Source organism: Artemia franciscana, chromosome 9, assembly GCF_032884065.1.
Source record: "Artemia franciscana chromosome 9, ASM3288406v1, whole genome shotgun sequence".
NCBI lineage: Eukaryota > Metazoa > Arthropoda > Branchiopoda > Anostraca > Artemiidae > Artemia > Artemia franciscana.
This window is the reverse complement of record NC_088871.1, coordinates 46,482,094-46,497,153: the sequence shown is the minus strand read 5'-3', so window position 1 is coordinate 46,497,153 and position 15,060 is coordinate 46,482,094. Positions and strand designations below refer to the sequence as shown.

The window sequence follows — 15,060 nt, the reverse complement described above, 5'->3', positions numbered from 1 at the left end:
GCTAGCTTAACTTAAGAGTTTACGTTACATTATGTCATCTTAAGAGATCTTAAATATCGTACAAATTCATTACAATTATCGTAAGCAAACTATTTGAAAACTAAACATGTTGAATGGAGACGAGGATTCAGGCTCTGATCGAGCGTTAAGAAGACATAGCGTAACGTAAAGTCTTAAAATAGGCTAACGTGAAAGTCCTACAACGTAGTGTCAAAGAACCCTTATTCTTGAAACTTAAGAGCTAAGGCTTTCAGGAAAATACATTTGTTCATTTTTATGCACATTATTAAAACACACATACAATGGTAACATCTGCAACACTCATAAAACATCTGCAAAATTGGTAAAATAAATATTGTAGGTGAAAGCATTTTGTCTCGTCATGGTACCACCTTTTTTAGCGGCCTCAAAGAACAATACAATAAAAGAATATCCAATTTCTCTGAACAATATTAAAATTTCAGCAGGATTTTTTGGAAGGCGAAGATAAAACTTTTCAAGGGCCCAAAAGAGCACTACGCTTTCTAGATTCACAGAGAACGTTTATTTAAAGCATTTTTTTTTAACCAAGAAGTAAAAGAATATTATATTTTTGAGTAAAGTAATCAATGATACTGTTACTTCTTTCCAAACATTGGTAATAATGGCACTTTTTACAGCGATTAAAATGTTGTCATGTAAGGCACCAGTCAATATAATATCAAAATTAATAAAAAATTAGCCTTCAAAAAAGATTTTAAAAAAGATAAAAGAAAATATCCTCGCTCGGAAATGGTGGCTTGTTTTGCTATTAATATTGCCAGTAACCTACTATACCAAAAAAGAACGAGAAATGCCGGGAGAAAAATAATCAATGATAAAGCAGTCAATGATACTATTACAACTTTTCAATCTTTGGTAATACTAGCACTTTTAATAGCGATCGACAATGGTCATGTAAAGCACCAGTCACTGCAATAGCAAAATTTATAAAGAATGTGGCTTTCCAAAAAAAGAAAGAAGAAAACATCCTTGCTCGGGAATGGTACCTTGTTCTAAAGCTTCACTTAACAAAATTTATAGGTTATAACCGATTCCGACTCCAACTCCGACACAGGATATTTTCAATATACTGACTCCAGCTCCGACCCTACAGCCCTATTCTAAAGCATCATTTAACTGGATTTTATAAGTTATAACGGACTCCGACTCCAATTCCGAAACTAGATTTTTTCAATTTACCGACTCCAGCTGCAACCTTACATCCCTGTTCTAAAGCTTCATTTAACTGGATTTTATAAGTCAAAACCGACTCCGACTCCAACTCCAACATTAGATATTTTCAATACACCGACCCCAACTCAGACCCTACAGCCCTGTTCTAAAGCTTCATTTAACTAGATTTTATAAGTTATAACTGACTCCAACTTCAACACTAGATATTTTCAATATACCGGCTCCAAATCTGACCCTACAGCCCTGTTCTAAAGCTTCATTTAACTAGATTTTACAAGTTATAACTGACTCCAACTTCGACACTAGATATTTTCAATATACCGGCTCCAAATCTGACCCTACAGCCCAGTTCTAAAGCTTCATTTTACTGGATTTTATACAACCCTGTTCTAAAGCATCATTTAACTGGATTTTATAAGTTATAACGGACTCCGACTCCAATTCCGAAACTAGATTTTTTCAATTTACCGACTCCAGCTGCAACCTTACATCCCTGTTCTAAAGCTTCATTTAACTGGATTTTATAAGTCAAAACCGACTCCAACTCCAACTCCAACATTATATATTTTCAATACACCGACCTCAACTCAGACCCTACAGCCCTGTTCTAAAGCTTCATTTAACTAGATTTTATAAGTTATAACTGACTCCAACTTCAACACTAGATATTTTCAATATACCGGCTCCAAATCTGACCCTACAGCCCTGTTCTAAAGCTTCATTTAACTAGATTTTATAAGTTATAACTGACTCCAACTTCGACACTAGATATTTTCAATATACCGGCTCCAAATCTGACCCTACAGCCCAGTTCTAAAGCTTCATTTTACTGGATTTTATAAGTTATAACCGACTCCTACTTCAACACAAGTTATTTTCAACATACCGACTCCTAATCAGACCCTACAGCCCTGTTCTAAAGCTTCATTTAACTAGATTTTATAAATTATAACTGACTCCAACTTCGACACTAGATATTTTCAATATACCGGCTCCAAATCTGACCCTACAGCCCAGTTCTAAAGCTTCATTTTACTGGATTTTATAAGTTATAACCGACTCCTACTTCAACACAAGTTATTTTCAACATACCGACTCCTAATCAGACCCTACATCCCTGTTCAAAAGCTTCATTTAACTAGATTTTATAATTTATAACTGATTCCAACTCCGACACTGGATATTTTCAATATACCGACTCCAAATTCGACCCTACAGCCCTATTCTGAAGCTTCATTTAACTGGATTTTATAAGTTATAACCGATTCTGGCTCCAGCTCCCACACTAGATATTTTCAATATACCGACTCCAACTCCAACCCTACAGCCCTGTTCTAAAGCTTCATTCAACTAGATTTTGTAAGTTATAACTGACTCCAACTCCGACACTAGATATTTTCAATACACCGACTCTAACTCTGACCCTACAGCCCTGTTCTAAAGCTTCATTTATTTAAAGCACCACAAGTATAAAATTTCGTTCGTTGAAAATTTAAACAAAAAATACGCTAAACCTTATCCAGAATAAGACAGGTATTCAAAAGCTGCCACTCTCAGTCAAAAATGACTACAACATTCAAGTTGTTGTTTTACATTATTAGCATAACTCCATTTAATGCTGCTATGAAAGCGCTTTGAAACCTGAATTTGGTTATTTGGTTGTTAAAGTTGTTCCATGTTCATTGTGATACTGAACCATAATATTTTGAACCATGTTCAATATAGGCTACTTTACTTTTAATCAATTTTAGCGAAAAAATTCCTTAGCCACCTATCTACGATACAAAGAATACCGGTAACCAAGCAAGAGGTTGTTGAAAAAGGTTAGAATTAGCTTTATTTTTAAGGTTTAGACCTTTCTACACTCAATTACGCTGACGACATCCTGAATTTAAGTAGAACCGTATCGTCTGTTGAGGAGAATTTTTCTGTGCCTAGTAGGGATTATGCTGAAATTGGTCTCAATTTTAATGCTTCGAAGAGCGAGGTCCTTGCTTACGGCAGGTTTGTCGGTGATGTTGGATGCGCACGGTTAGAAAATCAGAGTGTTCAGTTTTCTTCTTATTAAATACCTCGGTCTTCCGATAGGGGATAGTTTACAAACGACAAGGGCTCTCCTCATTGTGTTGCGGAGCAACACTACTGCTTTCGTAGTTTTTTTTTGTTTTTGTTTTTCACCGTGATCAGCGACCTGTAGCTCCGAAGTGGTAAGAGTTAAAAATTTGAGATTTTTCAGAGGGAAGGGAAACGTGAAACAGAGTAAAAAGTTCCAGAGAAGTTCCTAAGATTTCTAACAGTTTTCCATAAAAAAAAATAAAAACGGTTTTTTCTTAGAAAACTGTGCGTTGGATGTTTGGCGTCAAGTTAAGACGACCCTAGCTTCGGAAATAAACTTGTTAGAAATACAGTTATGCTGAACTCATGTAGAACTTTCATTTGTCTCTTCGAGAACCGGAGCACAAAATTCCGTAGCTCTTAGAGATTTCCCGGAAATAATCCCGGAAAAGTCCATCTCGTTCCGATTTTTTTTTGGAATTTTCTCAAATTTTCGATTTTGATGTTTCTTATATTTTTATCGAGTAGTGCTATGAAAAGTATGCAAGAAGAAGTGAAGTGTTCTATATACCAAGTTGCTTCGTTCTCTAAGAAATAATTTCCGAAGTTTCGACGTTCTAGAGGTAACTTCTGTTCTGGACCAGCTAGAATTTTTTTTCCAACGCGGTTCGACAGGTCTCGATCTCCTAACAACTGGAGCTTACAATAGTTTCTCCGAAATGAAATTCCTTCTTTGGGTTTTTCTATTTGGAAGTTTTGTCATGCCCTCGGGGCAATTTAAATTTTTTGGTGAATTTGGTTTGTTTTATATTTTCCTAGTTTAGACCATCAAAAGTTAAGCAGAAAACTATAAGACGTTATTTCCGTATCTCTTTCAGATTTCCCGGAAATAGCAACTGTGTCCCGTAGGGCACAGTTGCACGTGTTGCTCCGCAACTGTGCCCTAAGGAACAGGGCACAGTTGCTGCAACACTTCCCGTTGCACAGGCAACGGAGGTCTAGTTTCTCATTTAAGTGAGAAACTTAGAAAAGCGTTGGGTATGCTAGTTCGCTGTAAAGCTTGCTACAGCATGCGTATTCTCGCCCGCGTCTACAACACTTTTGTGATGCCTCATGAATTCGTACTGACTCCATTTTGGAATAAGTTTACGGCTACTGGTAAGAAGACCATTAGATCCGTATATTTTCGTTTCACAAAATTTTTCTTGAGTATACCCCTATGGGCTAGAAACAAAAGAGTAGTGTCAGTCTACGGGTTAACTGAGCCACTGACAGCGGCTGAGCAGCGTCGCGGTCGCTATTTTTCTAGGCTTGACAGGACAAACAGCCTCCAACCTGCTATGTGTTAGCATAAATATTTGAATTTATCATTGGTAGTATAGCCTTCTTTGTGAGTGTCCTGTGGTGGCGCAGTAGGTTTGACCTTAGCTTGGTAATACGGGACCCAGAGATCGAATCATGCTGCAGCAATGCACTGCAGGGCCGACGCAGGGACCTTAGTAGTCAAGAAGCGTCGTTAATATAATACATTACAATACCTTCTTTGTGAGTGTGTTCTTCTTTCTTTTCTTTTTGTCTTTTCATCCACTCCATATTGAGCCTTTGTCTGTTTTTTTCGCAAAAAAAATACTGATTGATTACAATTACAAACCTACATTGCAATAGGAGAACAAATTTATGCAGTGGTACAATCACAAAAAATTTAGAACAATTTCGAACTTATGGAAACTGACAGCCTGCAGTTAATAATGGGTATTTTGGTGTAAAAACGCATCCCCTAAACACAAGACTAATCTTCTGATCTCCTCCCAAAAACCTTTGACATATTCACTAGAAAATTAAGATAACGTGGCTTCAGGAGACCTTGTCATAGCCACTAACGTTTGAACAGATTTATAGATTCAAATCAACTATGCGTTAAATAAAAAGAATTTAAGACCTCTGCATAATTAATTTTACTTACAACAAAATTCAGTCAATTCAAGTTTTAGGAATCGCTAGGATCAAACTCCTTCACAATAGAGATTCAGAATAAATTCTAATTCAGATAGATCTAACAATCAGAACTCCATTCAAAAGATTTGGTTTTATTTTAACTGGTCAATCAGAACATTCCTTAGAAAATATTGATTGTCTATCAACTTTGAAATTTTAGAAAGAAACTCAGCTATTGGTCGAAAAATTGAAATACACAGTCAATTCTGGTCACTAATGTCAGTTAAAACTAAATTTAGTTGCTACAATCAACCAAATTTACTACAATTTAGTTACAACAATCAAGTTACTACAACTATAATGAACCTACCATTACAAATAAGAAATTTCTCGTAACCACGCTCATGTACTTTGGAAACATGTTTATTTAAACCCTCAACTTTTTTTATGCAGATGATTTAGTGTCCTAGGTAAAAATTTAGCTGAATGAATGATTTTTTTACGAGAATTTCAGGGTTCAGGGTGCGAGAATAGGTTTGAAAATAAATCATGGCGCATGCAACCTAGTAAAGAGCGGACAACAGCCCATAGTAACCAAGAGTTGAAAAAACGCGTTTAGAGAAAAACTACCAAGTGAAAAAAATTGCAATCTGACACTGATTCACGAATGGTAACTATTATTTTGGTTCGTCTTAAAAGTAAAAGTATATTGCGAAAAGAAACTTATGCTGATTAAAAAAAATCAAAAAATGAAATCAAAGAAAAATCTTGAAAATGGAGTCAGATCAAAATGAAAATCGTATCATTGGAATCAATATGGTCCGAAACAGTCAATAGAGGAACTACAGTTCCCTCCTTGAACAACAAGGAAAATAACTTTTCTGCATGGGCAGCATTGAGCATTGATCTGTCTCCGAATTTTTTTAATTTTTTATTTCACCAGGGCTAGCGAATGACCAGAACACCATAGAGAGATGTTTAATGGCTCATCTGAAGGGAAACTAAATTTGCTAGTGCCTTTTTAATTTACCAAAACGATTTGAGGGCACCTAGCCCCCCTCCCTACATGTCCCCTCCCTCCAAAGCCGTCCTATAAAATTTCGAGATAGCCATTTTGTTTAACATAGTTCAAAGATCCAATAAATATGGTTTTGATGATGATATAACCCTCCGAGGTCACTGGGGAAGGGCTGTATGTGTTATCCAGCGTAAAGGTATCGCACGCATCGGTAGCGAACCACAGCCCATAATAACTAAAAGTTAGAAAACACGTTTAAAAAAATGCCAAGTGAAAAAAAATTGTCATCTGGCATTAATTCAAGAATGGTAGCTATTATTTCGAATCGTCTTAAAAGTAAAAGTTTATTACGAAAAGAAATTTATGGTGATTTCGAAAAAAGCATGAAACCCCTCGAAAATGGCGTCGGATCAAAATGAAAAGTGTATCATTGGGATCAGCATGGTAGAAATAAATTCCACCACCTGCAAGTGCCATATGATACTAAAATAGCACTTATTGTGCCATTTCTCAAGGGGTGGCACTAGCATATGATAATTTTACATATGATATTTTAATTTTATTTATAATTATTATGATATTATAATTTTACATATAATAATAACATATGATTAATTTTAAGACTAAGATAATTTCACTGATTTTGTAAATGTGATGCACTCATTTTTTTAAAGCATGTCCCGGGAAGGTATTTTGTCAAGCATGTTGATTCAAAAGGGGATAGAGGTCATCTAGTTCATAGTTTGCAGCGACATTCTTAGCAGATCACTAAATCCATACCCCAACGAATGACATAATTTTTTCAAAATCCTGTGGGGGGGGGGGTCAAATCTAGAACCAATTTTTCCCAAATCAGATTAAAATGACAGAGAAATCAAAAACGGACCATATAGGAATCAAAAAGGTAAAGAATTACTAAAGAAAACTGTCTTATTTCAGTGGATGCTTGAATTTTGCAGGCTTATCTTAGTCTTGACAACATTCTGGAGAAACTAAATTTCAGCTGGGGGGGGGGGGTAATTGGTGTCCTAGGGAAAACCGAATAGCGTTTCTTATTCCTCTGTGTCACAGTCTTGGAAGCAGTACTTAGGTCCCTCGTGCTTGAAATCAATGGTTCTTGGGGAGGTTACGGAGCAGGAAATTAGAAATATTGTTCTGTCTTTAAAGAATTCTTCAGCAGGTTTCGACCAAATTTCTGCTAAAGTAATTAAACATATTCTTCCATCGATTACCACCCCAATTTACCAATTGATAAATAGTTCATTTCAACTAGGAGTATTTCCCCAACGTCTTAAACTTGCACATGTTATAGCTCTCTTTAAAGGAGGTGACCGAAAGGATCCTGGGAACTACAGGCCGATTTCTCTTCTGTCTGTGTTCTCTAAGATATTTGAAAGGGCAATGCTCAAACGTCTGGTGAGATTTCTTGAAGCTAATTTTTTTTTTCCATCAGCATCAGTTTGGGTTTCGCGCAAAGTATTCTACAGAACATGCTTGTAATAGACTTCTTCAGTTTATACAACGATCTTCAGATTCTAATCTTATACCTGCAGCCATTTTTCTTGATGTAAAGAAAGCTTTTGACAGCCTAACACATAAGATTCTCATTGGTAAACTTTGTCATGTTGGTGTCCATGGGGAAGCATTGTCTTGGTTCTCGTCATACCTAACTGCCAGATCTATCGACATGGAAGTTACAGGCGAAAAAGTTCCAATTGAATACGGAGTACCCCAAGGTTCTATTCTTGGGCCAACCCTCTTCCTCATCTATGTGAACGATCTCTACCGACTTTTTAACACCCCAATTAACAAAGTTTGCTGTGGGTTGTGTCACAAATCTTACTGTCAGAGTAGGTTGGTGTTCACAACTGATAGTCGATAAGAATTAATAGCATTTGCAGATGACTCTACTTTAGGTGCTGCAGCTCCGGATGAATCATCCCTTATTCTAAAGCTTCAAGCAATGACTGAGAAAATACTCTTTTGGATTGACATAAATCAACTAACTTTAAATGTAAAAAAGTGCTACCTTCTTATTTTTTCTCGTAAAGGTGTGAGCTGCCCCAAAATTACTGAGCTTCATACACCAAGAGGCTCCATAAGTCGTACCCCGGATCGATATGTGCGATTCCTGGGAGTTCTTTTGGATGAAAATTTATCATTTAAGTGGCATGTTCAAATAATAAGAGTGAAATTTCCCGTGGACTTGGGATCATCCGAAAATTCAAGCGTTTATTTCCTTTCTATATCCTCCGTCTTTTATACTTTTCTCTGATTTACCCTTATATATGTTACTGTTCGTCTGTGTGGATGTCCACATTTCCCTCGGTACTTGCTCCTATTCACAATCTTTATGAGAAAGCGGCAAGAATTCTCCAGTCGGCTACACACACTCCTCTTGACCTCCTCAAAATTAAAGATATTTATATTTTATCTCTATCTTCGTTGGCAAATCAATACTTCCAGGGAGATCTCCCATGTTATTTTTCGGGACTGCTTAAAGTAGTAGGGGAAGCAAATTTGTATATGGTTCGTAACCGGGAGGATGTGATGATTCCAGCTAGTCCCTCGGTTCGTTCAGACTTAGGCCTGGCTGTGACTGTGGGGCGTGCTTGGAACTTGGTTCCCGCTGAGATCCGGCAGTCACGAACACTTGGCTCCTTTAAGAGACAGATGAAAAGTTTCTTATCAAAGGCTTCTTATTAAGTGTTTCTTATAGTTTATTTATTATTTTTCTTTCTTTTTTTGGGTTGTTGTTTTGTTGGTGTTGTATCCTCGATGACGCGAGAATTTTAATTTGTATTTTATTGTCGGGTGATGTGAGGGTCGCTGTTTCGTAGGGATTGCCGGTGAGTTGATTTCTTTTCCTTACATATTTACATTTAGATGTTGGTTAGTATGTTTATGACAAGTTTTATGATTCTTTATTTATTGTATGCCTTTTCCAAAATAACGGGCCATTGAGCCCTTTGGGATATTGTTTTTGTTATTGTTATTTATGAAATAAATAGAACTTGAACTTGAACTGGGAGGGGAACTTATTCGCTGTTCCTCATAGCAAATTACACCCCTGGCCCCAACCTATTGCCACTTAGGGGTTGGAGAAGTGTAGACTTGGGGTTCTGGAACCACTCAAAAGTTTTATATTAAAAGAAGGATTACTTATTGTTATACTTACTTATTTAAATTATTTAATTAACAATTCCATCATAATATTCTCTCCATACGTAAAATTGTGCATCCAAACAGGAAGAAAGACAAATGAAAATAGTTCTGCAGTAGAAATCAGGTAATTCTTCCCAAATTTTTTCAAATGAAAACCAACTTATTTTATAATGCCATTTATCCTAATATACAAAAAATGATCATTTTTTGAAATTTCGATTTATTTCTAAGTAATGAGTGGTTTTTCTATTTGAAGACAGGTCAAATAGCTCCCTAAGCACTCTATTCAATCTCCCTTCAATCTATCAGTCTATTTAGTTTTGTTTTCTATAGTTTTTACTTTATTCATATTTTCTTTTCTTCTCCCTTTTACTCTTCTCTCTGTGAATAAGTGATTATTTTTTTTTTCTCTGAGTAAGTGACTCGTTTATTTTCCCCCTTCTTTACAGGCCAAAGAGCCTTTGGGGGAATAGTAAAATGTAATGTGCGTTTCGTGATGAATAAATCTTATCTTATCTTAAGCCCAAAGGCGCATTTCTGTTGAAGTTATAGACCAGTTATAGAGAACAGATTCCAAATAGAATTAAAAAAAAAATGCAGTGCAATGAAGGTATTGTAAGGAAGGATTCAAAGGAAATTAAAACTTCTTGGGAGGTGGTAAACATTGTTGGCCTCAGGCGGAGTGGTGCCGTGGTGAATTGTTAGTAGCAGAAGCAGTGGTAAATTCTGGAATGGCTCCCAGAGTATTGTATACACCATCTTTGGCTATTGAATTAATTAGTGTCAATATAATTCCATTTATTTAACTATAATAATTGGGACAAAGGAACTATTCTTAATTACTCCAAGCTAATCCTTTAAGGTTATAAAGCTGTTTTACATATGCAAAAAGACAACTTTTTGTTTCTGTGATTTAAGAGTTTTGACCAAAAGGTGATCATTAAAACTAATGGTGTCTTCACCTCTTCGTTTGCCCCATCCCATCGGATTTTGAGCTTCTGAGAGGCAGTACAAAAAATAAACTGTTTTTACCATTAAACAATTTTGACCAAAGGGCTATTTAAAAACTAATTAAAATGAAAAAAGGGCATTATAAAAACTAATTGTGTCTTCCTCCCTTTGCCTGTTCCCCTCCCAAACCATACCCCCCCCCCAAAATTGGGACAGAGACACAGAAATACCGACTTCATTAAAGAATGCTTTCTTATTCAAATAAACCTTGTTTTGCATCCTTCTTGAATCAATTTTGTAACCGCATTGGACTGAACAGCAAAGAACAACATCCTTCTTGAATTAGTTTTAAAACAATACTGAAAAATATCAACATACCCACACCAGATTGTGAAACAAATACTTTCGGTTTTTTTTCAGCTTCTAGAATGGCCTTTGATAATGATTTTGTTGTATTGACCCGACTCGCCCAAACGTTCTGCTTGAAACCAGGGCTCCACCGACGCATTGGATCTAAGACATTCTGACCGGCTAGGTTAACCACAGCTGTTGTACCCTTTGGCAATCCACTTTTTGACAAGTCACCCTGAAAATATCACACTTATCTGCTGTTCAATTTTATGGGACAAACAAAATTAGCAGAAATAAATGGGAAAATCAACAAAAAAAAAATTAATCAAACAGTACGCGGTAACGAACTGTAGTAAGGGGCAACCCGGCTCAATAGTAACGGAACTCTAAAAAACAAAATTTAAACAGCAAAAAAAAACAACACCAATATATACATCAAAAGAATCACATTTTTGTGCTGATTTTAAATATATAAGTTTCATCAAGTTTAGTCTTACCCATCAAAAGTTACGGGCCTGAGAAAATTTGCCTTACTTTCGAAAAAGGGGGAAATATCCTTTAATAGTCATAGAACCTTAATAAAAATTACACCATTACATTCAGCGCATCAAAAACAATACTGTAAAGGTTTCAAGCTCCTATCTGCGAAAATGTGGAATTTCGCATTTTTCACCAGAAGAGAAAGATTACGGATGCGTGTTTATTTGTTTGTTTGTTTTATCTTCCCAAGGGTGATCGTATCGACCCAGTGGTCCTAGAATGTCTAAAGAGGGCTCATTCTAACGGAAATTAAAAGTTTTAGTGCCCCTTTTCAAGTGACCAAAAGAATTGAAGGGCAACTAGGCCCCCTCCCACGCTCATTTTTTCACAAAGTCACCGGATCAAAATTTTGAGACGGCCATTTTGCTGAAAATAGTCGAAAAGTAAATAAAAATGTTTTTGAGGACGACTTAATCCCCCACAGTCCCCGGGAGAAGGGCTGCAAGTTATGAACTTTGCCCATTGTTCACATATACCATTGGTTATTGATGAAGTATAATGACGTTTCAGGTTTTTTTTCTGGTGATGGAGGGGGGGGGGGAGGGTCGGAGATTACGTGAGAGGATCTTTCCATGGAAGAATTTATCATAGGAAAAGAGAATTTCCATGAAGGGGGCGCTGAATTTTCCAGCATTATTTGAAACAACAATGAGAAATTAAACAAAAAACAAATCTTGTTCAAGCGAAAGTTAGGAGCAATATTAAAACTTAAAACGAACAGATATTATTACATATATGAGGGGGTTCTTCCCCTCCTCAATACCTCGCTCTTTACGCTAAAGTTTTTTTGGTAATTTCAAAAGAGCTATTTATTCTAATTAAACGGCCTTTGTGGTCCAGGGGCCATTCTTAAAGAACTGGAACAAAAATTCGAACCTAAGCGTAAAGAGGGAGGTATTGGCGAGAGAGCTAACCCCCTCATTTACGTAATAAAAATATACGAAAATAGAAGTTCATTACATAAGTTAATTTATAAGTTACGTATATTTACTACTATTAAAAACTTTCGTAAATAAAATTAAAAGTTAGTGGCCTTTTTAAGGAAACGCAAAAATTGGAGGGCAACCTGGCCCCCTCCCCCATCCCTTTTTTCTCAAAATCGTCAATCAAAACTTTGAAAAAACTATTTAGCCAAAAAAAGGAAAATAACAAATTTCGTTTTAACTATTAATGTACGGTGAGCCAAAATCAAATCTTCATTAATTCAAAAACGTTAAGAAATTAAATTAAAAAAAAAGTTTTTTCAACTGAAAATAAGAAGCAAAATTAGAACTTAAAACCAACAGAAATCAGTACGTATATGAGGGGGTTCGTTCCCTCCTCAATACCCCGCTCTTTATGCTAAAGTATTTTTTAGCAAATTCAAAAGAGCTCTTTATTCTAATTTAACGGCCTTTGTGGTTCAGGGGTCATTCTTAAAGAATTGGAACAAGATTCGAACTTTAGTGTAAAGACCGAGGTATTGACGGGGGGACGACCCCCCCCCCATATACGTAATGAAAACATGCTAATATAGAAGTTCGTTACGTAAGTTACGGATATTTATTACTAATAACAAGAGCGAAGAGCTCATATGGCACTTGTGATGAGGCAAGAAGAGCCAAGAGCTCATATGGTATGAGCTCTAACAAAATTCAAAAGAATCAATAGATAGACTTAAAAAGGAAAATCAGAGGCTTAATGCCGTTCAGGATTTAAAATAAGAGCTCTGAGTCACGATGTCCTTCTAAATATCAAAATTCATTAAGATCCGATCACCCACTCGTAAGTTGTAAATACCTCATTTTTTCTAATTTTCCCTCTCCCTTTAGCCCCCCAGATGGTCGAATCTGGGAAAACGACTTTATCAAGTCAATTTGTGCAGCTCCCTGACACGCCTACCAAGTTTCATCGTCCTAGCACTCCCAGAAAAACCAAACTCAACAAATCACTAAACCCATCCCCCAACTCCCCCAAAGAGAGCGAATCCAGTACGGTTACGTCAATGACGTATCAAGGACATTCGCTTATTCTATCCACCAAACTTCATCCCGATTCCTCCACTCCAAGCGTTTTCCAAGATTTCCCCCTCCAACTCCCCCCATGTCAACAGATCTGGCCAGGATTTGAAATAAGAGCTCAGAGACATGAATTCCTTCTAAATATCAAATTTCATCACGATCTGGTCACCCGTTCTTAAGTTAAAACTACCTCAATTTTTCTAATTTTTCCAAATTAACATCCCCCCCAGCTCATCCAAAGAGAACGGATCCGTTCCAATTATGTCAATCACGTATCTAGGGCTTGTGCTTATTCTTCCCATCAAGTTTCATCCCGATCTCTCCACTCTCAGCGTTTTCCAAGATTTTTTTTCCCTCCTCCAACCCCCTATGTCCCTGGATCCAATTCGAGTCGAAAATGGAACATCTGAGACATAAGATCCTTCTATATATATCAAGTTTCATAAGATCAGATCACCTATTCGTAAGATAAAAATACCCCAATTTTCACGTTTTCCAAGAGTTCCGTTTCCTCCTCCAACTCCCCCCAGTGTCACAGAATCTGGTCGGAATTTAAATTAAAGCTTTAAAGCACAAGATCCTTCCAAATATCAAATTTCATTAAGATCCGGTCACCCCTTTGTAAGTTACAAATACCTCATTTTTCCGAATTACCCCCCCCCCCCCCAACTCCACCAAAGAGAGCAGATATGGCCTGGTTATGTCAGTCACGTATCTTAGACATATTTTTATTCTTCCCATCCAGTTTCATCCTGATCTCTCCGATTTGAGTATTTTCTAAGATTTCCGGTCCACCCTCCAACTACCCCCCCCCCCACCCCAATGACTGCTGGATCCGGTTGATATTTAAAATACGAGATCTGAGTTACGAGGTCCTTCTAAATATGAAGTTTCATGAAGATCCGATCACTCCTTCGTAAATTAAAAATACGTCATTTTTTTCTAATTTTTCAGAATTAACCCCCCCCCCCAATAGAGCGGATCCGTTCCAATTATGTCAACCACGTATCTAAGACTTCTGCGCATTTTTCCCACCAAGTTTCATCCCCATCCCTCCAATCTAAGCGTTTTCCCTGATTTAGGTTCCCCCCCCCCCAATGTCACCAGATCCAGTCGGGATTTAAAACAAGAGCTTTGAGACCCAAAAATAAAGTTAAAAGTTTTAGTGGCCTTTTAAGTAACCAAAAACTTGGAAGGCAACTAAGCCCCCTCCCCTGCTCCATTTTTCCTCAAAGTCGTCCAATCAAAATTTTGAGAAAGCCATTTAGCAAAAAAAGTAAAGTTAATATGCAAATTTTCTTTTAATTATTCATGTACGGTGATCTAAAATCAACACCTGCATTAATTCAAAAACTTTCAAAAATTAAATTAAAAAACAAGTTTTTTTTTAACTGAAAGTAAGGAGCGACGATAAAACTTAAAACGAACTGATATTATTCCGTATATGAAAGGGATTGTCCCCTCCTCAACGCCCCACACTTTACACTAAAATTCGACTCTTTCTCACAACTCAACTTTTTAAAACAATAAAAAACTTTAACGTAAAGAGCGAGGCGTTCAAGAGGCGACAACTCTTTTCATATACGGAAAAATTTCTGTTCGTTTTAAGTTTTAATGTCACTCCTTACTTTCACTTTTAATTTAATTCATACAGACTGCGACGCGAAACGTCACAACTCGACTGACTTCACTACGATTTCACCAAAATCTTGGATTCTTCCCATGTTCTCAACTAGTTGTTTATATTCTTTGTTTTCTTCTCTGCATTTCTTTACTCCATATTTACTTGAATTCTAGACTAACTGACTAACTTATAGATAAACTGTTACT

The 15,060-nt window shown here is 36.6% G+C and overlaps 1 protein-coding gene across 1 annotated transcript in view; it reads right to left on the bottom strand.

Annotated features, from left to right (window-relative positions):
- The window catches only part of LOC136031484 (epimerase family protein SDR39U1-like), a 37,621-nt gene that overhangs the window by 13,820 nt on the left and 8,741 nt on the right, over nt 1-15,060 (bottom strand). The window contains exon 3 of the mRNA XM_065711121.1: nt 10,718-10,925. Coding sequence (XP_065567193.1) covers nt 10,718-10,925 — 208 coding nt within the window. The remainder of the gene's footprint in view (nt 1-10,717; nt 10,926-15,060) is intronic.